The 25,459-nt window shown below is 46.2% G+C and overlaps 1 protein-coding gene across 1 annotated transcript in view; it reads left to right on the top strand.

Annotated features, from left to right (window-relative positions):
* The window catches only part of HHATL (hedgehog acyltransferase like), a 360,457-nt gene extending 345,971 nt beyond the window's left edge, over positions 1–14,486 (top strand). Inside the window, exon 12 of the mRNA XM_069647763.1 lies at positions 14,199–14,486. Coding sequence (XP_069503864.1) covers positions 14,199–14,320 — 122 coding nt within the window. The 3' untranslated portion in view covers positions 14,321–14,486. The remainder of the gene's footprint in view (positions 1–14,198) is intronic.
* The last annotated feature ends 10,973 nt before the right edge of the window (positions 14,487–25,459 follow it).

The raw sequence follows: 25,459 nt of genomic DNA on the forward strand, positions 1-25,459 counted from the left end.
TTGACCACAGCCAGAAACAGAGTCTGCCTTGGGCTGACATTTTCCATGAAGACAAAGTGGCTCTTTAAATGTCACTGGATTTTTGTAGGTGAAACATAGTATACATTGCTTTTGTCAACCCATCATGTTTTGTTTTCCTGTCATTTTTCTGTGAACAGTGATATTTTTACCACTTTTGCTTTTTTAAAGCTGTTTTATTTGCACACACGTGTGCAGACCATTTTTGTTTTCAATGGTTAAAAATCTTGTTTTCCATGTGACAGGGATCTTTGATTCCTCCTTCTTTTGTAAACTAAAATGCTGCTTGTCCATTGGTAATAACAGGTATGCATGGCCCTTTCCACATGCCTCTTTAGCTTTACTTGAAAAATAAAACAAAAGCTAGGCCGTTTTTGTTTCTGTTCATGTGAAAGGGACATCTGTTTGGGGGCTTTAAATGCACCCCACAGCACCAAAATACCAGTCAAAGCAATAACATGTATCATGGTCATTTTATCACAGATGCCCAGAAAAATATACAATGCTGCAGTAAGAAATGTCTAGACTGGCAGCACTCAAATGCCAGTCTAGCCAGGTAATTACACTTAGCAGGACTGCTTTATCAGAGATGCCCAGTTGAAGTCAAGCCAAACTAAGAAATGACTAGACTGGCTGCACCAAAATGCCTCTCTAGCCACTAATACCACATTTCATGCCTGCTTGGCCTGGACATGTATGACCATTACATTTATTGCACAATCCCCATCCCACCCCATGCCCTGCACACCGCTTCTGCCTCCCACCTCCTGCCTCAACCCCCAAAATCAGCTTCTTGCCGCAGAATTACCTCCATGTCCCTTTTCCTTGTCCCAGTGCTTACGTATGAGGCCCCTTGCGTATATGAAAGAACTGGGATGAGGAAGAGTGAGACTAGGCATAATGAAGATTGCAGGTAGCTAAGCCAGGCATTACCACCTAGCCTTCGACATCATCCCAGTATGTGTGTATTAGTCAAAGTGCCTCATATACAAGTACTGGGACGAGGAAGACTAGGGCTATGAGTAATGAAGATTATCATTAAGTAACAAATGGATTAAACACAAGTAGTGGCACAACACAATTGAGCTGACTGGGCTTCAGCCCTCTCTCCCACTCCCCCCTTCTAAAATGTTGAGCTATGAGGACTCGACCTGGCTGACCTAGAGAACCTTTGCTGGACAGAACAGGACACAGATTTTAAACGGCACCTGGGTTTTGCTGTTAACAAAGGCCCAGCAATTAAGAACGTGAAGCATTTCAATGTTAGTACCTGCATTCAAATGCATAATTATTTATGCAATTGAAATCTTGATGTGGATTTAGTACTTGCATGCCAGGGAGGTTATTGGAAGGGTAGAGAGGAGACAGGAGACCGCTTATTCTCACAGTAGTCCATAAGTCGGCACTTTCAGACTTAAAGGAGAGAGTTAACTGCTTGTAACATTTAAGCTGCACTAGCATAGTGTCAGTAGAATTCATAAAGAAGTTAGATGCCCCCACTCAAATATGTTTGGCCCTGCCCCACGACCCATGAAGTTAGCACCTCCGCCAACATTTGAAGGGTTAGCAACCCCCCAAAATGTAGGTTTTGTTGCGCCCCTGAAAACAAGCACACACACCATTCACCACAAACACCATTCACCACACACACACACACACACACACACACACACACACATAGCCACCCATACATGTAAGTGTGTACCCTTTCACCATACAGGCACACCCAGATACACACCAATACATTTAAGTGTGCACCTTTTCACCATACACTCACAAAGGCAGAAGTAGGTGGCAGGCCATTTTGTCAGATGGTAGGGAGAGTAGGGGTGAAGGTAGGTGAGACAGAAAGCCTGCAGACTAGGCCTTCAAAGGATGAGTAGGTCTGAGTGGGGATGATGGAGGCAGGAACCTACTCAGGGAAGATCAGTGCCACTCCACCACCAGGCCGGTATGGCCTCGGATTGCACAGGATCTTGTAGCCCCCGTGGAGAAGAGTGTCAAAAGCAGTGACAGAACTGGCCTTGAACCACGTCTCAGTGAGAGCAAGGCGGTCAGGGTCTTCAAAGAGGTGACCGATGTCAGAGAAGTGTTTGATAGCAGAGTGAGTATTGAGGGTAGCTAAGTGGAGCTGGTTGACCCCTTTAAAACATTTGCAAGGGGGGGGGCACGGGGTTGGGGTGCCACCACTGGGGTAGAGAGGGGGATGTAGGATGGAGGGCTGGCAGGAGAGGGGGAAGTTGAAGAGAGATGGAAGACGCCTGTCAAGAAGGAGGAGGTTGGGCTGAGAGCCCTAGGCCATGATAGTGCCATTGTGATAGACATTAATGGTAGATTTGGAAGATGTCAAGAGCACTTCCCATCTGTTGCCGCCAGCAATGGTTTAGGAGGAGAGGACAGAGACCATATGCGTAGCCCATAATTCAGAGAAAGGAACAGCAAAGAGAATGTCAGTCATAGTCTGTCTGGAGGAAGCATTGATGTAGGTGTCTGCAATGGGCAGACCAAGGTTGGAACGAAGGAGTGCCTTTTTAAGTTTCTTTCTTCCAGACTTCATGAGAGAGGATGGATAGGTGATGGAGAAACAGTTAGCAAATATATGGGAGACGGAGAGCACCATAGGGGTAGAGACAGTTGGGGTGGGAAATCAGAGGGTAGCAGGTCAGAAGCACTATGCAACAATAGAATCTCACCAGGCGGCCAGGCAGCCAACTACAATAAGCATCCTCGAACTGCCCAGAATTACAGGTCAACAGGAAACATTTTTATTTTTGTTATTGTTTATTGTAGTATATTGTTAAAAATGAATTCAACCTTTAATACTACACAACACAGATAATGCATAAAATACCCACATACTTTACAAACGTTATTCAAAGTTAAAACATTGAATATAAAATTAAATTTCCTAAAATAAGTTTTCATATGCCTAAAAATATCAAAACATTGAATTTCACCATCAAGTTTATCAAATCACCATACTTCATCACATTTCATTAATATCAATAAAGATGCTCAAAAAAGAAGAAAACTAGAGCCATAAAGTACCTTCTTAAACCTTAGTTATCAGGCAATACATCCAATTTCAACACTTTTATGAATCCTGTGACTGCAATTACACTTGAGGTGGTGTTACGCTCACCTGGTATCCACGGGGACGCCACCCAGCCAGTTGGTCATTGGTACCCTTCTCTATGACTCCCTGGTGTAGTTTCCGGTGTCGATGGGATTCGGCCTGGAAATGAAGGCTATATTAGGACTGGACGACCAAGGTAAGTTTTTTCCCACCTCCCTTGTGTTTTCAGCCCCTCCGGGTTCTCTTCTCACCTGGTTGTCGGAATTGGTGAGCTCTCCATCCTGCTCTCTGGGCAGGGGCGCATTGTCTTTTGTGGGCACGGGCGGTCCAGTTACTTCACTGACTGCGGCCCTTGTAGTGTCTTTCAGGTAGGCCTTATTGCAATTGATGGTGTTGTTATTCTTGCATGCCTTTTCTCTGTTTTAAAATGTCTCTTTTTATCTCCCTTAGGTGCGTGGAGTATCCGCTTGGAGAACTGGGTAGGCTGGTTCTCACCGGTAGATGATGGCGCACAATAGCGCTATGATGCGGTAAGGAGGCGCTTTGCGCAGCGCAGCAATGTCTTGCCCTCACTGACCTGTGCTTTTCTCTCTTTCGTAGGTCGCGGTGTGCTCCCAGCGCAGATGGAGTTCTGGAGCTATGCCGGTCGAAAATCAGCCAGCCAGGTAAGTCTCTAAGCGCTTTGTGGTTGTAATGTCTCTTTTACCTCCTTTAATAATGTCTTTCTCCCTTTTTTAGGTCCTTCGATCCGGGCGGCAAACTCTTCAAACGGTGCTGCCCAGGAGCTGCGAGCAGTGAAGGATGGAGATTGCAGGTAAGATTCTGCTGCTAACGATGTTCTTTGTTTTCTGCAGGTCCGGAATTCGTCATGCTCGTGAGAAAGCTGGACACGGTGAGTGTCACGTTGCTAGTAGCAAAGTAACGTGAAGCGTGTTGTCTTGTTCAGGTGTGGTTTAAATAGCCACTGCAAAGTAGTCCAGGTAAAGTAGTCCCTAGGCCACCACACCCAAAACACTAGACCGCATAGCTTAGTTCTAGGAATCAAGCTATGTGGATGCCTCCATGTTAGCTGAAAGCTCTAAAAAGTAGTTCCACAAGCAGATGTCTATCTTTGTTTATGAGCATGGTGCCAAAGGCGCCAGGACTGGCGCCAAGAGGGCCTGAGAAGTGGATACCAGGGCTTATAAGCGATCCAAATCCTGATTCCACCTGGCCAAGGCATGATGCTTCATCAGATGTAAGCATGCCGTATCTCACCAAAATTTGCTTTGTTCCAATCAAATTCCAACAAAGGAAAATTGACATTCAGTTTGTCAGGATAAATACACAGGAATGGGGCTAACATTTTCTGTTTTTTTATGGTCTCTTCTAAGATGACTTAACGAGTGATAAGCGTGCAAAGACTCAACGTACAAATCCAGTCATGCTGATATAAAAGTATCTTGATCTTTGCTGGATTTTGTACTAATTTATCTGTGGAGCTACCGATTTGTCAAGAATGGAAGTACATCGCTCGTAAATTGCCTGAATACAGACAGTGTCTTGGGCTTGTAAAATTTGTTTAAAGTCCATGTATAGAGATTCCTCTGTTGGACATAGGATCTTACGCAATAGTGAAAGAAACCTCTGATGGGCTCTTGCTCTTAAGGACCCGATCTGATAACATCACCTGGTAGCGACTGGGGTCATTTTAAAGTCCTTTTCCATAACTTAGCCTCAAGGACAGGGAGGTAATCTAGCATACAAAGGGAATAAGTCTCTATGCCATACAATAACTTCGGCACACATTTACATTCATAATAGTGAATCACAGACTTCTCTGAGAATTGTCCAAATTTCGAATCAACCCTTGACAATTAACTTGACAAACTAAAGGCCCTATTTTTAAATCACTGGTACAGAGTTACCATACTGGGTCTCGAATTAATCAAAAATACAAGATAGGTCAAAGAGTTCACTTTGCTAACTTGAAGCTCGCCAATGTGGCAACAAAAAGTACTCCTTTTCCTACGTTTAGTGAATTGAATGACTTTCGTTTTCCCAGAATCTAGTTTCAAGGGGTGATCTTCTACAAAACCCACAAAGGCGCTGATTAAACGCTGGAGGCCCACAGCTGTACAATCAAATAGCAAAAAGCCATTTTTGTTTAACTCCATGCTACTTGGGAGAAACAAAAGCAACAGGGAACAGTCATCAATGTCAGCGATTTACAGATTAAACAGGCAAGTTGCAAGAATGCAACGTTGCCTCAGCCCACGAGTGGTCAAGATGTTGCAGGAGAGACCTACAGAATGTTTTAGGTGGACTTGGATTTCCGTGTTTAAATATAGGCCAATGGTTAATTTTAACAACCCAGAAGGCACCCAATGAGTGTAGCTTGGACCACAGTTGACTACGGTCTACTGCATCAAATGCTGCTGTTAGATCGAGGGAGGCAACATATATACTGTCATATTTCCCCCCCAAGTTAAGTGCTGCAGACGGTTAACAGTTAGGTCATTCAAAGATGTTCCCATCTTCCGTCTAAAACCAGTTTGCCATTTTACAAGTCGCCCAGTCTGGCCCACCCACAATTCAGGATGGCACAGCAATAGGGAGGCAAACACCTTGCTGTCCGCATCCAGAATCGCCATGGGCCAATAATTGAGATGGCTTGTTCTCTCCCCTCGTTTATAGATTGGGACAACGAAGGCTGTAGACCTGGTAGCACGAAAAGCTCATGTTGCCAAAATGTTCCCAAAGAGCAACGACAGGAGCAACCATTGCCCAAGCATGGGGTTCACGCTTGAAAAGGTAGTTGGATAACCCATTAGGTCCCGGTGCATGAGAAGCACTGATTTTTGTTATTAACTCATGCACGTTCTCATACCCAAAATCTTGGGACTTCAGGTCGAAGTTGTTGCCAAAGACCAGTGGAGGAGAACCCTCCAACCCTGCATGACCTGAAGAAACCTGACTAAAATGTGAAACCCAGACAGATTCTAAGACTCCATTATTTTGGACATGGGGTTGTGATACGTCTATAGTGTTGATAAGTCTCCAAAATGCTTTAGTATCTTTATTCTTTAGACAGTTTAACATTACATCAGTGTCCTCCTGACTCCTCTTAGCACGAGTCTGGTGCAACCAATTTGTGTAAGAGTGACAAATCTTTCTAATCATCCCCAACCTAGTCTAGGACGTACAATCACCCCTCGTTAACTGTATAATTTTCCCTCTCATAGCATTTTTGCAGGTGGCCACTTCCTCATTAAAGGCATGTTGATGGGGTTACGGCCTCCCCCTTTTCTGCCTTTGCCTGTGGCCCAGCTGGTCTCCAAGAGTGAACACACACATTTGCCAATTTTTTCAACAGTAAAAGTGAGGTACTTCCAATCCTCCGATGTCAACCTCAAACACGTAGCCAGTTGAGCGTTCACTCTTGTAGACTTAACCAGATTCCAAGTGAGAAGTAGATGAGGGGCAATAGATTGCCAGTACTGCTGCTCCTAAACGTACATGCCCCAATAGGCATACATATCATGCTACTTAGCAATTAATTTGCTCCGGACACTACACCAGGCATAACACGTGGACACCGGACCACCGTCCCCTTTAAGGATTCTATTGGTCACTGACCATACCGGGGATACCAACCACAAGTGCACCCCGAACACACATCAACACCTACCCCGAGCAATGACTGACCAATATTTCACACACCTTGAGAAAGAACATTTAGGGTCAAAACACATGTGGCTGACATCTAACAATAAACATAGCACCAACAAGTCTTTACAAATTCTAATTTATTGAGCACAACAAGCATTGATTAAATAACCCAGTACTCGGGTGAACGGGGCTCAATATCCTACTCAGATTCCTAGTGATGCAGTTACCAGCGAGATTAAAATGCAAATCCCCTGAACCTCTGACTTGACGGCCTCCTTTGACCAAATAAATGTGAAACGAAGCTTCCACCATAGCATGATCGCTGTGAGATGTAGGTGTAACCACGAATTTAGTGCATCTGGTAAGCATCCAAACATCCACAAAGACATAATTCAAAATAGATCACCTAGAACCATTTGTCCATGTAGGCACAACATTTATGGGAGCGCAAAAGCAGTCATTCAAAAGGGTTAAGCCTAAGCCACCCAAACAGGAGAGCCAGAGCCTTCCATTTCCTCTTTTGTTTTTGCTCCACATTCCCCTTTTACCAATCTCTTCCCAAAGTTCGGCGTTAACACATTCTGAGTTCAAGTCGCCAAGCAGGACTACATGGCTAGCCGGGTATCTGGCGATCCATTCAACACACATTCGGAGACATGTTTTAATAGGTCCTCCAGGTTCCCAACCCCATCATGCCAGTAGACATAAATAATCCACTGGTTCCCATGTCAACATCCTAATATGCGCAGCCAGGACTCCAAAGCATATCTCAAAACCCTCAGTGACTGCAATCGCACTAGATGATTTGATAAGTGTTACCAGTCCTCCGGATGGGCGACCCACGGACCCTGTTTGGTGCCCTGAAAAGACACATCAATACTATCCAGAGAGGGGGGTCTGGTTAACCAGGTTTCCTGTAAAGCAATGATCAAAAAAGATAGAAATGTCTCTCCTACATCAACACAGAAAACAGGTGCCCATGACCTCTAGAATTTCACAAGAGCATATTAAACTATGCAGTTAAGGGGCTAAGAGTCGTTTGGTTACGATCATTTATGTTGCATTGCATCCAACAGCCAGGACTAGTTGTTAGTGTCATCAGAGGTCTTACGGTTTTGTTTCAGCTGCTAAATTTCTACTCGCGGGGCCCGTTCACCGTCCCTCCCACTTTCCATGTTACATTGCTTAGGCTCCCCCTTATAATGTTGGGGATCAAATCCAAATACTCTAAAACTTTCCTTTTCTCGCATGATTGAGTCAAACAGGAACTTAGAATTGCAATATACAAGTGAGCGGTCCGTCCTGTAGCGATCAATAAAGTCGACCCTCGACAGGTCATTGGATGAAATTCCTGATAAACCGTATCTCTGAGAGCAACTGTAAGATTGCAGTTCGCCTCAGAGTCACCACCCTATTTTCAGGGAGAACACTCTCAAAAAGAATTACGTTAGAAAAATCCTCATAATTAAATGCTGACCTAGTTGAGTTGTTTTTTGAGGGAACATTGGTACCACTCTGAGCCCCACCTGGGGCATATTCTGTTCCACCTGAACCAGAATAAAAATCTCTTCTCCCTCATTAAGTGTACTCTTTGGCCCTACCAAGGGCACCTTTACAAGCCCTCCTCCCTCTAGTCGATCTGAAAGTTATGATTGGACCCCTAAAGAGGGAGCAGTTAGCAAAGTGAAAGCCTGTCTGCTTTCAAGCACGGGAGTGTCTAATGACCTTGCCAAGGAGGAGATCACAACCACCCCCTACCCCTGGAATACAGGTCGGGATTGAAGGTAATCTGCAGTAGACATGTTATGTTAAGAGTACTTGTAGAGCGCACGTTCACCCTAAGGTATCATGGTGCTAGGATACTAGGTCAGACCAACACATTGTTTGTTTGTTTGTTTGTTTATTATTTATAGCGCGCACCAAACCCGAGGGTAACCGGGCGCGTTGTTCAAGGATACTTTAAACTTTACAGGTTACGCATGCTTACAGATGGTAGTTATACATAGTAGAAATTACATAATGCAGGACAATAGGGAGAATATACATTGTGCATAATATAGACATATAGCATAGTATATACAGGAGAGTTCTAAAAGAGGAGAGTTTTTAAGAGGCTGCGAAATTACAGATGGTTCTCTATACTCCGCAGAGCCATCGGCAGATCATTCCAAAGAGTTCCTGCTAACACGGAGAAAGCCCTGCCCCCAACCCGTTTTTGCCGAAATGTAGGAATGACCACAAGATTGGCTGTCTTAGATCGCAGCAGACGGCCAGGAATGTAAGGTCGAAATTATGCTTGCAAGTATTCTGGCCCTTGAAGATAGAAAGCCCGATGAACCAAGCAGAGGTCTTGGAAATGAATCATTTTGGCCACTGGAAGCCAATGAAGGGAACTAAGGACTGGGCTGATATGAGCTCCATAGGGGGAGCCTGTGGCCACCCTAGTGGCCATATTTTGCAGCCGCTGCAGTCTCTGTATCAGACCCCTCTGCTGGGCTAGATAGAGAGCATTGCAGTAGTCAATGCAGCTGGTAATCGGGGACGCCACTACCTGATGGCTGAAATCAACTGACAGAAAAGGAAGTTTCCTCCAGCGCACCCTCGGGGAGTATAAACCCATTTTACAGACCACACTTACCTGGGTGGCCATTGACATGGAGGAGGATCGATAGACCCCCAAGTTCTTAACCGAGGACTCCGGAGTAGGAAGGTCCCCAAGAACAGATGGACAGCAAGAAAAACTCCAGGGAATGATTTTAGAAGAACCCACCACCAGTACTTCCATTTTTCCCCATTCACTTTAACCAGTTGCTATCCATCCAGCTCCTCACGGCAACCAGAAACTCGCCGGCCCGACACCTCAGTCTGATCTTGGTCAAACCTAACTAAAATGTCGGTGTCATCTGCATAAGCGTAGCATCTGAGGCCGTGGAAGCGGATGAGAAGGACTAGCGGCTGTACATAGAGATTAAACAGCATGGGGGACAAGGCAGAGCCTTGAGGAACACCACAAGATAAAGAGTGTGAGCCAGAGAGAAATGTAGGTACAGAGAGTGTTTGGCGACGGTCAGATAAAAAGAAGGAGGAGTCATGATTACAGCAGGTCCCTGTTAAACTGCATTTCTTTAACCTCCTCCAGCCTGCTGACTACTCTCCAAACCTATACCACATCCAACTGGTTCCTTCGTAGTGCAGGGACAGTCTCCCCATATAAGGGGTCTACATGCTGTGTTCCCACCTGCAATGTCTGGAATAAGGGCCCCTCCCCCCCATACCTAAACAGTAGGGAACTCATTTTCGAAATTCCATGCTTAACCACGACATCTGGATGAGAATGAGTGAATTGTCCAATTGATATTTCTGCAGAAAAAAGCCCTGGCTGGTTGAAAGTAAGTAAATTGTCCAACAGGTGTTTCTGCAGAAAGAACCCTGGCTGGGGGGATTTGTTTAACATTCATAGCTGAATTGGTCCATACCATCTTCACAGTTGGTTGATTTAAAAAAGAACGTATACATTGTTTGGACAGGTGTATTTTTGCCTTAAGGGCACGACAAGTCTTAGTTTTCAGAACTTGGGGGCTTCTCCTAATCCAATGTTTTTCTTTTGCTGTGTAAGTCACTGTTGTAGGAATAGTAGACTCTGTATTTTCAAAACAAAGACTGATGCCTCCGATTCAATATGAGTGTTAAATGGAGGGCAGCTAGATGAAACACAGATCACCTCATCCTCTGACTCTAGAAGGGAAACTGATGTTAAAGGCACAACTGAGGTAGAAACCGTGCCCCACACAGGAGGTAACGTAACACAATGAGCCAGCAAACTTCCACCGGAGTCACTAATATCCTTAAAGGATTTAATGTCATTAGCCACTTGCGCCACCAAATTATTGGGCCTTATTATGACCCTGGCAGTGGCCGTGTTGGTAAAAAAGGCGCCGCTGCCACCGGAGTAATTTTTTACTGGCACCCAGCAATGGGGAATTGCTGGGGCATTACAGCCCCTGCGGTCCCGGTAATTCCCCATTGCCAGGTGCCGGTAAAAATTACTCCCCGTTCTCATTGAGTCCCATTGGCCTCAATGGGAATGGGGAGGATGGAGGCACCAGCACCATTCATGAATGGTGCCAGTGAATCCGTCAAGCTCTGCGAGCAGTGCCGTTCTGCCTGCCAGGTCAGGCCTGGCGGGCTGAAAGGCACCCGTTCACAGAACTCGTAGTTTACCGGTCAGGTAACAACGGTGCTGGTAGCTTACACACATGGGGGCTGTACACTGACAACTCTCCCTCCCCCACTTGTAGTTATCATGATTAAATAAGAATTCCTTGGCCGCCACGTGAAATTTGATATTGTCAAAGTTAGTAGCGATTCAAGAACAACTGAGTTCTCCTTAACCTCCATTTTCAGTCCCTCATTAAGAGAGACCAGAATACAGAGGACCTGATTAATTAACCAATAAGCCCAGAGCAGGGGGCGGGGCATTACCTGAAGTGGTGGAGAGATGGTGGCCGCCAGCCCTGAGGACGCTCAGGGCTGAGGGATTACTGTCTGGTAACGCCCTCATTCTGAGCCTCCCAATTGGCTGGGAGGCTGCCACCCCCCCTTCCTGGGTACTAATTTCCATTAATGTGTAGTTAGTAGGTAAGTTCCAGCAAATATTAGCTCCTGGTGTAGGGCGAGAGGGGCATCGGAGGAGAGTCAAAGAAAGAAGAATCGATGTCCTGATCAAATCTTTCACCACCCCCAGTCGGCATGTCAATTGTACTCCGATCCACATCCAATCAGCATTTTAATTTGGCAGTTGTAACCCCAAAGGCTGGAGGTGTGTCCACAGCGCTAAGGTCCACAGAGCTGAGGTACCTCCCCTCTCGAGCCCTTCTCTCCTCTACTTCAAACTCTCTCTGGGTCAGTTGTTTTTCAAAGAAACAAGCTGGGGGCAGATCTCTGTCTTCGTCTGGGGCCTCCCTTTGGAACAGCCTCCCAGCCACCTTGAAACTTGAGGAGAACTATCTCCGGTCCAGGAAGCACCTCAAGACCTTCCTCTTCGCTTCTGCCTTCCCCCTCTTCTACCCTGCTGATTCTGTCTTTCTCTCTCGGCATTGTGCACCTGGTCACCCTCTGTCCTTCGGACCTAGGTACCTGCTCACCCTGCCTCCCTCCTGCACTGCCTTCGGGCCACCCCTTGCACTGGGAACTGTTCTATGTACCCATACAGTCCCCCATTTTTCTCTGCACTTATCAGATAATACCCTATCTGACTAATCATGCACTTGCCACTTGCTGGCTGCACTACCAGTTTTTCACTGCCTTTTTATTTATTTATTACACTTATTATTTATTCTATTTCTCTCCTCTGTTCCACACTTTCCACCTCTCCCCCTTCCATGCACTTTCCCATTTCCCTTTTTCCATGCACTTGCGTGTTCTCAATGTCACTGGGCCTAGTGAGATCATTGTTTTTGTTTCTGTCTTGCCCCCCCCCTTTGCTTGTTCACGCTCTGAAACACTTGTGTATGAGCGCGATATAAATAAAATATCATATCATATCATTAATGTCACTCACTGATAACCTATCCCCAATGGTCTCTTGTGATGTTTCACATGGTAGATTTGTATTGCTTTCAGCGGGTGGGGATCCTTTCCCCCTTTTGCACTGTCATCACTTCATTTCCCTTTAATTTAGAGGTTTTAGGGAAAAAAGATGTAATCATTGAGCTCATTTCCGTAAGAACTGGCTTCAGGTGCGGACAAACCGCTAAAAATCATCCACCTTTGCGGCCAGCTGTGCATCATCCTTCCTCGTCAAGGGTTCAGACCCAACGTAGATTTGCTTAGCGGTAATTCCCTCAGAGGACCAGGGAAGCGGCAAGTTCATGGCTACCAGCATTTCTGCATTCAATTTGCCGTCTGGAGACTTGGGAAGAGGCAAGTTAATGGCGACTAGCTTTTCAGTGTCTGTAATGTAATTCAGTTTAGTGTGATAAGACATGAGAGTTTTTCCACTCCTTAGATCATACATATGTACCCACTCAATTAAAGTAAATCAGGTTCTGGCTTAAAGTCAAAGCCTAATCACCTCTGTCAAATCGATGCAAAACGGATTTCACAGATCACTGTATTAATGCCATGGGAGAGTAGCGTGTGGGGCTATGAGTCTCCTTTGGTGGCCCACACTCCCCAGTCACAACTGGGAACAAATTTGGCAATCATCAGACAAATGCAAGTTGAGCATCTTAAATGAAGTGTAAATGAAGCCTAGCCAAAAGAGGAAGAAAAGTGTGCTGCAACCTTACCCAAACACACTGCTATATGAACGGCGCTGCGCTCCACACCGATGTGGTGTTTTTCTCGTATTGCAGCTCCTCTTGGGTGTTGAAAGGGGAAACGGACTGAAGTTTGCAGGATAGCTACTCAAAAATGACAAGCTCCTGCTGTCAATGCAGTACCAAACACACTACTACGCCCAGCGCCAATAGGAAATTGGAAAGCACACCTAAATTCGAATTCTGCCAGAAAGCACTAAAAAGCAGTACAAAATGGAGGATGCACAGTTGGAAGCACACCTAAATTCGAATTATGGCAGAAAGCACTAAAAAGCAGTACAAAGTGGAGGATGCACAGTTGGAAGCACACCAAGAATAGAACAGAGTTTTACATTATTTGTTTTCCTTTTTTCATTTTGAAGCAGGGCATTAAGAAAGCAGTAGAGAAACAATCAGTATGAGACACATAAGATGCAAAGTACAGAAAGTACAGAGATTAGAGGTTAAAGATTAGGCAGGTAGAAATAGAGGCAGGTAACTATTTGATCAGATATAGTCTCCATGGAAGTTGGGAGAACCAATGCTATCCATATTGCTCACCAGGGCAATTTGAAGTCAAGGTTTCGACCGAGATTATAGTGTGCTGGGGTTCAAATCTTTGTGAATCATTTGGTAGCGTTCCAAAGTACCAGCAGGGAGGGGTTTTCCTTTCAACCCTGGACATGGCCAGACAGGGTGAGCCCTGGCCCTTAGATGGAGGCCCTATGAGGGGGCCGGTGATCACCTGCTGGTTATGGCAACTCCCTGCAGAAGTAGAAAATGCTCAGCCAATCAGGCGAGCTGGCAGGTGTCCCGGGAGGATGTTGGATCAGCTGTTTGTAAAACCGTGCAGGGAGGCTATGTTGGAAGGCCCTCGCCGATCACACAAAACAATGCAGGCAATACTGGTGGCAGATCCAGGCAGGCAAGATGTAGTAGCTGCCCAGTCGTGAGGTCATTCCCCTAGCATGAAACATTTGTTGCTGATACTTAATGTTGAGACTTGTGTGAGGAGCTTTGAAGCATTATACATTGGTGCATTTCTTCTTGGTGGGTGTTGTTAGAACATTAAGTACCTTGGGGAATTCAAACATTTGTGAATCCTTGAGTCCTACCAGACAGGTTGTGATGTGTTTTTCATTGATCTCTTTTAGGTTTTCCCTTCAGTACAATGTCCATCTGGTTCATCACCTACTGCGGAGTACAGCTGATCAAAGAAAGAGAGCGTGTTCTAGCCATAGAGGAGGAGAAAGCTGAGAAGCAAAAGACTTCCTAATTGATTATTTTTAAGGGCCTGGCTCGGTTGCCAGATGACCTCGAGAGGTTCTACGATGATGGATTCTGAAGCGTCTCACGCTCTTGAACTATGTAAAAATGTACACATGTAAAAGTCACATGTATTAAAAAGAGATCTAATTTAAATAAAGATTTTCTATAAGACATGGATGGCCTTCTTGTAGATGTATAAATAAGGATAAAAAGACCACGAGATCATCAATCAAATACTGAAATGCAAGGGTTTGCTGGAGTGTAGTGCCAACAAGCCTTAATGTGGCCTTTTGTATGTAAAAGCATAAGAATATAACAAAATATTTACAAAATAAATGTGATTTTTTAAATATTCTGACATGGTAGATTTTCTGTTGGCCTACGTGTTTGGACAACTGCATCCGTAGCATCCCATGCCTTTACTACCAAATCACTAAGTGCAAGTTCGGCTGCGGTCTTCAAGCCTGCTGTTTGGACATTTTCTCCTCCATCTGCTAACTATCTTCTCGGATGACATGGTCTTCCTGCAGGCATAAACTAGGTTCCAAAGTGTATATTCCATCTGAATTTTAACCATCATACATTACCATTTTCATTCTGATGATGGCCATGCCAGACACTCCATTGCCAACATTCTGCCTGGTCAAACATGAGACTCAAGCACATTGCCAACCCTTAACTTCTAAGTAGGACCTTGACCTGGTCCATTAACAAGACTGCATGATTCTTTTTAACTAAAGGTAAAAGGTAGTGAGATGTAGTCTTCTGAGGACACATTACTAATAATAAGATATCACTAATCGCTTCACCTGCAACAATGTGCACATAGTTACAGGTGTTTGTTGCACTGATATGGGTTTCTGTGGTTCCTTGTCAACTTGGTTTTCAATGTCAATCAGAGACAAATGCCCTATGAAATTAAACCTAAGACAATGAGTACTGTAGCTGGCTATATATACTGCTGTTGCGTGCCAGAATACACTGTATCATTCACCACCACAATCAAGGTTGGTTTTAACCTTTGCTTGGTTTTCGGGTAAAAGTCTAAAGATTCATTTATATAAATATAAACATCTAAAAGTGGTTGGGGCTGGCCTACCCTTACTCTGGTTCTACTAACAGCGGTCTGGGTCACTCTGGATCTCTGGCCTCTGGTTCTGGATACTGCTCTGCTTTCTCTGAGTACAGCACTGCTTCTGGATCTTTCTGGCACAGGGATTTAGGCCAGAATAAACAGCTGGGTCCGGCTGTGAATAGTCTGAAAATGATTTTTGGGCCTGCTGACAAATACTTTTGCTTGCAGTGGGCCTTCTTGGTTCAAAGTTCTGTAGTCTCTGTTTAGCTTGGAAGTCTAAGTGTAGGATCTCTGGATGTGAAGTCGTCGGTCAGCATGCTCCGCAGCAAATGGAATTGAATCTCCTCTCTAGCTTCCAGTGGCTCTTTTTATGTCTTTTGAAAGTGGGTGTGTGTGCAGCATCACTAGCCAGCCCCTCTCTCAACTGCCCTTTGGTCAAGCTTTCCGCACTGCTTTGATTGGGGGAAGGAAATGTGTGTCATGGTGATGTTGTTTTATGGTCTGCAGAAAGGATACTCCCCTGTCAAATTGCACACAAATCTATATTTGACCCAAATACATATTTGCACAGGTACACATTTGTTTAAAATTACATGCACCCATCACATATCACATGAGGTATACTCTGTTCAAACTCTGCTCTTCCTGGGAGCTTGCATTCAGAAATGGCAACATTTTGCTTTTTTTAACTGGTTTTGCAATATTGGTTTTTCATTAAAAATTATACACATATACACGGCCTGTCCATACATACTCCAGTAAATTCTCATGTCTCTAGCTTAAACACACAGTCTGTAGTATCAATAAATGGCGGGGTTTTGCCCCAGAACATCACACAAATTCCCAACGCATCTTAAAACGTGCACAGAAAAATCACAAGAATTATGGTATCATTTAGCTAATTTTGACAAGTCCGCACCATGAGTTATACATCTTTCTTATAATCATATTCTGGCCAACAGGGGTGTGTCTTCCCAGGTCACATGGTGTAGAAACCAGTTTATCCAGTTTCTGCCAAGCTCAGAGACCCTGCCCCTCCCAGCTTCTGCCAAGAGGAAGCTATTTTACGGCCCCCCCAATAAACCATCTGCCTGGGCCCTGGAAGGCCCATTGTTCAAGAGGAAGCCATTTATGACCTCCCCCCAATAAACCCTCTGCCTGGGTCCTTTGTTTAGTCTCTAGCAGTCCCCTGGTAATTCAATCAGAGAGTGTGTGACCTCCTTTTGGCAGGAGCAACAGAATGTAGCCAGGCCTCGGAATGCATTTGTTGGGCAAGCCCCACCCCTGTCAGGGGTAGCTGTCTGGCAGAATTCCAGTTTCCTTAAGCCAGGTTTCAGGTAAAATGTCACTTTTTGTTCCCCAGTTTAAGTCAAGACAATTTTTACATATGCAGCTAGAATGCTGATTCTAAGTTCAAAACTATGACATTTTAACAGTTACAACCTATGTGACACTCAAAAGTAGGTCACTCAGTTAATTTAAACATTTTCGATTTTTTGTAGTTTTAAATCCAGTTTCAGTTAGGCTGCTGCAGACCTGCAGAGCCCAGCCAGTTTTGTTATGAACATTGTTTTGGGCTCTTCATCTTCCCAGATTTAGTATGCACACATACTTCATTCTGCCAGATGTCCGCTGGTGTTCAGTGAGATTTTTGGATGTGTTGCAATGTTTGAAAATAGGCATTTTGAGCTGGCATTCAGAGAAACCAAAGGTAATTTTAAAGTGTTTTTGAGCTAACAGACGCTGCTGTTTTACCTTTGACACCTATTCCACTCATGGCACCCTGGCCCATCATGCTCGCACTGGTGGGTGGCAAGTTAGGCAGCCATTTTGGTGTGTGCACAAACTGCGTGGTTCTCCTGGATTCTGGCGCACATGTGGGATTTTTGGCCATCTTGGATTTTTCTAAGCCCACAGCACCAAATGTTGCAGCATGATAGCTCAAACGTGGGTCAGGACACCCAACAAAGCCCCCCCACGCGACTGCACTTTGAATTTGAGTCGATGGGCAGTCGGGTGCACAGAAGGTGATGACCCACGCACTGGTATGTCCGCATAATCTTCTTCCAATTCTGCAAATGGCACAGTTCAGCATCCTTTCCTCCATCCGGTACTGATCGATCGGTTCTCCTCGCCGGTCCTGATGGGAATATTGGGCGGTACCCCGGGCCCCTTGGGTCTCTGCTCCCGGTCTCCAGATCGTCCTCCTTGGCCAGTCTCCAGGTTTTCTTTTTCCTAGGACGACAAAGGAAAAGCGGCAATACCTATTCATGGACATTTCTCCCCCACCATTGATATAGTGGGGTGGCATATATTTTTTAGAACTCAACAGATATGAACATGCACATTTTTTTAAATTAAGCGACAGGAACACATAAACTTGAGAAACACAGAATTTGATAGGCTATATGTAGGATCTTTTAGGGTTGGAATTGAATTACTCTGGAACGGTACCCTCTGGGATTGCAGAGGACTCCTCCAGTTGCTGCAAAGTGTGCCTGGGATGGCAACACTTCAACTGGTTTATGTGGACCCACTTGTCTTCCCCCTCTGCCAAACCGCCTTTGGGGATGCGGATCTTGTAGGCCACAGGGGAGATCTTGTCTATAATCTCAAAGGGTCCCTTCTATGTAGGCAAGAATTTTCGCTGTTTTGCCTGGTTTCTTTGAAAGTTGTATAAATAGACCCGGTCCCCCTCCTGATATTCCTTCCGGGAAGTTTTCAGGTCATAGTGGGTCTTCATGCTATCAGCTGATCTTTCTAGATTCCGCTGAGCATAGGCAAAAGCATGCTGAAGGTGTTTTCTTAAATTCTCCACATACTCATGATTTGTGGAGGCATTTATTAGTGTCTGCTCTTGGGTCCTGTAGAGCAAATGCTGCGGAAGCACCATCTTGCGTCCAGTCATAAACTCGAATGGTGACATTTTGGTTGCAGATGACGGGGTAGATCTGATGGCCATTAGGACCAGAGGTAATCGGATATCCCAACTTGACCCAGAATCTGCCACAAACTTCTTTAATATGCTCACAATGGTTCGCTTGTATCTCTCCACTGCTCCAGAAGAAGCTGGCCGGTAAGCAATATGTAACTTCCTTTTGACCCCCAGTATCTCCCACATCTTTGTCATCACTTCACTGGTGAAGTGGCTACCTCTGTCGGACTCAATCCTTTGAGGTAGACCAAAACGGGAAAAGATGTGGTTTATCATCAAGGCAGCTGCCTTTTCTGCCTTGCAGTTTGGGGCTGGGAGACATTCCACCCACTTGGTAAACAAGTATGTCACAGTCAACATGTACTTATTCCCCCTGGCGGAGCGAATCACGGGGCCTACAAAGTCGATTTGTAAATCTGATCATGGCAGTGTCATCCCCCTCTTTTGGAGAGGCGCACGGTGTGTGAGGGATGATGGCTGAAATTGTGCACACACAAGACACCCCTTCAAGTATTGGTCGAGGTCCTGCCCCATGTGTGGCCAGTATGCAACCTCTCTTAAGATCTCAAGTGTTGTATGAAACCCCCTATGACCGGTGGTAGCCGCATCATGGGCGTGACTTAACATCAGGCTTCGGAAGGAGGTAGGAACCACCCACTGATCATGGCCAGCTTGGGATTCCCTTACCAACAAACCGTCTTGGATCCGGAACATTTTTGGACATTTCATCAACACTCTAAGGTCCTCTTTCCCGTTGTAATCGGTATCCGTCAGGGGAAAGTTCTCAGGGTCCTCAATGTGTTGGTAAAATTTACCAATTATTGGATCCCCCTTCTGAGCAGTAATCAAATCAGCATCAGGGGTCTCCTTACTCCATTGTGCAATTGAAAGATCATTGTGAGCATTTGTCTGGGACCTAGTGATAGCAGTGACCTGCATTTCCCCCAACGGGGACTCAATCTCAATTAGATCCCCTTGGATGGCCCCGGTTTTGGCCAGCTGATCAGCTAAGTCATTTCCAGTTTTGTCTGGTCCCTCTACTTTGGAATGACCCTTGATCTTTTTCCAGTAGATGGTCATCCCATTCGATGTGACCAGATCATCAATGTTTTGGATTAATTTCCCATGTTTCAGGGGTTTGTTATTAGCGCATAACATGCCTCTGGTTTTCCAGTTGACCAGGTGCTCCACGAACCCGTTCCGTACGTAATCAGAATCTGTGATTATGACCAGTTCGTGGAGTTGATGTTGGACAGCAGTGAGGATGGCTTGATGCACAGCCATCAATTCTGCCACCTGACTACTTCGGGGACCAATTTTGTATCCAGCGGAGGGTTCTGGGGACTCATTCACCCATGCATTCCCTACACCGGCCACCAGTTCTTTCTCCCCGTTGTCAACATGGTACGAGCATTCATCCACATAGACAGTGGGCATTCCCTCACACTTGTCTTCTTCAAAGACTTTGTGTGGGGAATTAAGGTATGCCTCCATGTTGTCCTTGATTTTTAGACTTTCGTCCTCAAGACAGTTTTCTCTGGCACAATCATGCAAGTCAGCCAGACCTTGCGCGAGGGGACTCTTCTTGTTTTGGCCATATCTGACCTCCACAGGAAAGCCTTGCATTGACAGAATCCAGGAAGTAATTCGGGAATTACTCACATTTCCGGCCCGGATTCTGTCACTTTGGAGATATTGCAGAGGCTGGTTTGGCGTCTCCACTATGATGTGTTCCCCATGGATGAACGGGCGGTAATTCTTCAATGCCCACACCGTTGCCAGGAGTGCCTTCTCACAATCGTTGAATTTCTCCTCCACAGAGGATAAAGTTTTGCTCGCATAGGAGATTACCTTATTGACCTTGTCATGCTTTTGCTATAATACTGCCGTCAAGCACGTATTAGAGAACCCTGTCTCCAGGAAGAACTCCTTGTTTCTGACAGGGTAAGCTAGGCAAGGCGCTTGTGAGAGACCTCTTTTGAGTTGTCTTACTGCCTCGGATTGTTCTGGACCCCATTCCCACTTGACCCCCCCCTTCAAGAGATCAATCAGGGGTCTAGTGATCTCTGCGTAGCCTTCAATGAACTTTCTGCTGTAATTAGTCAGTCCAAGGAGGCTCCTTAGTTCCCACAGAGTTGTGGGGTCTTTCAGTTTCTGGAGTGCTTCCACTTTCTTTTCTTGGGGACAGAGACCCTGAGGAGTAATCTCATGCCCCAAGAAATTAACACGGGTTCTACACCACTGTGCTTTCTGAAAGGAAAGTTTTGCTCCGGCGGCCCTCAACTGGGTCAGAACATAACGGATCTCCCTATGTGTTCCTCCACAGATGAACTTTTGATGAGGACATCATCTACATAAGCCAGGTTACCCCTTGCACCCAGGTCGGGCATGGCCTTGTGTAGGAAAATTTTGAATTCATTGCCGGAGTTGAGGTATCCGAAGGGAGTCCGGGTCCATGTGTACTGCTGGCCCCCAAAGGTAAAAGCCAGCTTGTATTGGTCCTCCCTACTGACAGGCACAGTCCAGTATCCATTAGTCAGGTCTATTGCAGTGAATACCTGTGACCCCTGGATCTGGGCCAGCGCTTGTTCAATGTAGGGCAGAGGCCATCGGGAAGTATGGACCCGTTTGTTGAGCTCCCTAAGGTCGGCACAGAGTCTCCAATGGCCGTTTGGCTTCAATATTCCCAGCACCAGATTATTGAAAGTGCTGTGGACTGGACGGATTATTCCCGGGACTCAAGGTTCTTAATTATTTCAGTAAGGGACTCCATGGATGCGAGAGGCAAACGATATTGCTTCACAAACACTGGAGTCATTCCAGGGTCCGTGGGGATTGCTGTGGTGTGGATGTCGGTGCGACTACAGTCATATGAGTCTACCGCAAAGAGATCTTGGAAATCCAAGAAAACTTGTTTCAACTTTTGCTTTTGTTCCAGAGTCACACAGGCATCAGCTAGGTTGACTCTCTCTTCCACCATCTGCCTGAAGCCTGGAAAGACTTCTGGTTTGGCTATCTCAGCGGCCTCCTCCAGCTGGGTGGAGAAGTCCCTGGTCAGAGTGCTGATTTGGACTGGAGGCCTCAGGTGGAAAAGGCAGCCCTCATGGATCTGGAAAATCACCTCATCCCTCCTGAAGTCACAAGTCACATCTTCCTTACCATAAGGGCAAGAAGTGTACACCAGGAAGTTCCCCCCATGCCGGGTGAAAATCCTGTCTGGTGTTGTGTCGTCATCACTGTCACTGTCAAAACAGTCCTTGGGGATTGGTCCTAACAGTTAATTTCCTAAATCAATGGAGAAATGTCGGTTATCAACCGCCATTCCAATAATGGTGCCTGCGGCTAGAGTAATACTCTTTAAGTCGCTGTTATCCACCTCTATTAGAATGGTGTCATGTTCTATGTTGACTAATGGAGTTGGGTTTACCCCCAACCCTTGCTGTTGGAGAGAAGCGTTTAAATGTATATAAGCATCAGGGTTTTGCAATTTTTGTCCCCTTTTAACTTTCACTTCCAGGGAGAATTGTCGGGTCCTTTCTGGGATGGTGACTTCCTCTTTGGTCTGAATTTCAACTGCATAAGGTAGCAATTGAGCTGACCTAAATGCTTTTTCTGGATCATCAAAGCCCATGGGATTATACGCTAATCGGGACCAAGCTTTGAAGTTTATTAGGTCCAAACTAATGCAAAGCGATTGAGAATGTCACTGCCTAAGTAAAAGGCGGCAGTGACGTCTCGCACGACCCAACAATTATGGACTATGCTCTTGTTGCCAATGGAGATTTTGAGCATACACCTGCTTGGCAGGAGATGTTTGGAATTAGGTGCTTCCAGGTCCATTTCCCATTTGTTTATCAGTTTGAATGTGGGAATGGCTGGATATTTTGGGAGTTGGCGGAACATGGCTTCGCTGATGAAGCTCTTACCGTTGTTCACACACACTCGAGCGAGAACAGAGTCCTTCCCATCATTTAACTGAACAGGGATGAACAACTGCTCTCCAATTTGCTGAATATCAGCCAGGCTCTGAGCTGATTTCACATCTTTTGGGACTATAGGAGTGGGAGTTTCTGATTGTGGATTGGTGAAGGATTTCAGAGTGTTTCCTTCCAGTGTGGAATACCACCTTAAACTGGGAGGAAGGTTGATTTTCAGAAATAGAGAGGACCCCCCATCACCGGTCTGTTGTCCTACTGCTATTACTGTCACGTCTGGAGTTTGGTTGTTCTGGAAGTGAAATTCTACCTGGTCAGATTTTTGTTCAACCATGTGGCAGGTGCCATTTAAACTAACATGGTTGACACTCTGTTTTAATTTTATTGGTCGGCTAGTCTGGGTCCAGAGGACCTTGTTTACACAATCTATTAGGGGTGACAACCTTCTCAGGAGGTCATTCCCTAGTAAACAAGGGGTTCCCTCTGGAGTCACTACTATGACCGGGTGTTTCACCTTGTGTCGCCCAATTTTAATGTCCAAGTCTGCAGTCCCCTCAACGGGAATTTCCTTCCCGTCAAAGTTCTGCAGTTGTCCAGGAAGAGAGGTGAGAGGAATTTGGTAATTCTCCCCCCTTCCTGCATTTAGTTCCTCAAAGGCCCTTTTGGACAGAAGGGTAGCTTGGGATCCAGTGTCCACCAGTGCCAAAATTGTACCCTGCCCCTGTACTTGTACCGGGGCATAGTATCTTCCCTCCTTCTCCTCAAGGGGGCACAGATAATGCACATTTTTGGACAACTGGTGGGCTAACTTTCTTGTTTTGGACATTGCTAGAGAAGAGATTTGGGCAGAATTCTGTGGAGAGTCTTGGGAATCTGAAAGAAAAAGTTGGCAACTGGAGATCAGAGCCATTGTGGGTTCCCCTGGTTCCGGTTCTGGGCCGCCCCCCCTTTTTGGAGGCAGTCACCAGGATGGGTTTGAACCTGGGGATTTCGGTGTTGTGGGTTCTGGGATGAGATGATGGGTGGCGGTAGTTCAGTCTCCATATCTCCCCAGTCTGGATTGGAATCGCTTGGGACCCATTTTTCTTTTGGAGGAGTTCCCCCATCTCCGAAGGAGAAGATCCTTTTCCCAGGATCTTCTGAGGATCCCTCTCCCTCAAATTGGAAGACCTGAACCTCCTCCACAAAGTGGGTCTGTTTGGGTCCTTTGTTTCTCCTACCTCCTCTCTGCTCCTTGGGTGGCAGACTTTCAGGGGTAGGAGATTTTATTTCCGGTTCCTGGTTTTCCAGGGGCTGTTTACAAGTTGGGAAGGAAGCTTCCTCCAAGGCTTTACACCCCCCTTCCCCTTGTGCCTCCTCCCTGGGAACCGGTGGGTTATCGGGGTGCTGCCCCCGTCATTGTTCTGGAGCACCAGGTCCCGAGTTTGGGGCATTCTGCGGTGGCATGCTCATCTGAGGGTTCTGTTGAGCCCTCAGTATGTGACCCAGATATCGTGCCATATTTTGGACCTGGCGCTCAAGTTGTGAAACCCGCTCAGGCTGATACGGGGCTATACTTTCTCCCCTGGGCTGATCCCGGGAAGGGTAGCTATCCCTTCTCTGGTAGTACCCCTGGTTGGGAAGATTTTGGTACCCCTCCACCCTTGGCCTCCCCTCTCCCGGATTAGGTTGTCTGGGCTCAGGGAATTGGGGAAAGAAGGATGGATGATTTTGGGGGTGGAAATTGGGTGGATACCTGGGGAAAAAGTTCTGCCCAGGATTTGGAGAATTTCTGCCCTCCTGGGGGAAGCTAGGGGGGGAAGTTCCCCGGGTCAGGTGCTTGGCTGGACCCCCCCCCTTGGGCTGGAGGAGTCCACACATAACCCAGGATTGGTCCGTTTCCCTTGTAGCGGGGACTTACATAGTCAGGGGAGCGGGGGACCCCATTTGTGGGACTACCTCCTCGACTCCCTGTCTGTGACTGGCCCGAGGGCCTTCTGGGCTGTGAATTATTTGGTGCAGGCAGGTTTTTAGGCCCCCCATCTCCAAATCTAAAACGGGGGCAACCTTTACCTCTGCCACCTTGGCAGCAGCAGGGGTGCTGTTGGTTTTGGGGTTTTTCGGCGCATTATTTTTATTTTCTATGGGCTTCTGCACCTCATAGATCCGGGTAGCCTGTTCAATGACCCAGTCTAAAGATCTTTTCTCATGAAAATCTCTCACGAGCTGGGTCATTATGTATTTGGGCAAGGCATGGAAAAACGTATTGATAAATTCTCTGCTATCCGTGCGCACCCTTCTGGTGGTCTGCGCAAAAGCACGTTTTAATTCTTGCACAAACTCTTGTGGGGCCTGATCCTCCCCACATTGCAAATTGTAGGCTGCCTTGCGAGCCTCTTGAGGATTTCTATGAACAGAAAAATGTTTCAAGATGGCCGCCTTATAGGTGGACCATCTTAAATGATTTTGGTCCTCCAGCCCCGCAAAGAAACTGGAGTATTCTGGGGAGAATGTCCATTTTACGTACTGGATGCAGCTACTGCTGTCCTTCAAATGGAAAGTCTCCATCATTTGCTCATAGAGCTCCAAGTGTTCCCAAACGGAATACTTGGCGTTCTTATGATAAGGCGTGATGACACTCCTTATTGCCTTTATTTGCTTCAATGGGTCCTTAAGCAAGGCCCTTTTTGCCTTATTGGCCTTTTTGGTTCGGGTAACCCTGGTCCATTCCTCCTCTGACTCAGAGGCACTGCTCCCAGAGGTTCCTGTCTGCTCTTCCAGGTTTTCCCGGATTCTGCGAGCGTGGGAATGGCAGGCAGAATGTGGGGACCTGGCCTCCTGTGTCCTGCTCCGTTCAGAGGAGTCTTCAGATTCCTCCTTGCTGCCAGGATTTGATGGGTTCCCCCCCCACTGACCTAACTGGGCAGAAGTTTTCAGGATGCCCTTAATGGGCCTAATCTCCTGGGGTTCCCCACTAAATTGCACTGTGCTTGGGTGCCCATACCCGGATGCCCGCCCATCCATTCCTGGGAGGTACTGGCCTATGAGCCCCATGCTTCTGGCTGGATAGTAATCTGCCATCCCTGTGGGCCGGTGCTCATGTGCGCCAGGGGACATGGGGGTGGCAAAGTCCAGGGACTGAGAGAGATAAAGGCCTCTGGTACTAGGGCTCCTGAGGTTATGCTCAGGAGTTTCCCTTTCCCAGCGAACCTGGTCTCTATC

Source organism: Ambystoma mexicanum, chromosome 2q (assembly GCF_040938575.1).
Source record: "Ambystoma mexicanum isolate Mex_15411 chromosome 2q, UKY_AmexF1_1, whole genome shotgun sequence".
NCBI classification, from domain to species: domain Eukaryota; kingdom Metazoa; phylum Chordata; class Amphibia; order Caudata; family Ambystomatidae; genus Ambystoma; species Ambystoma mexicanum.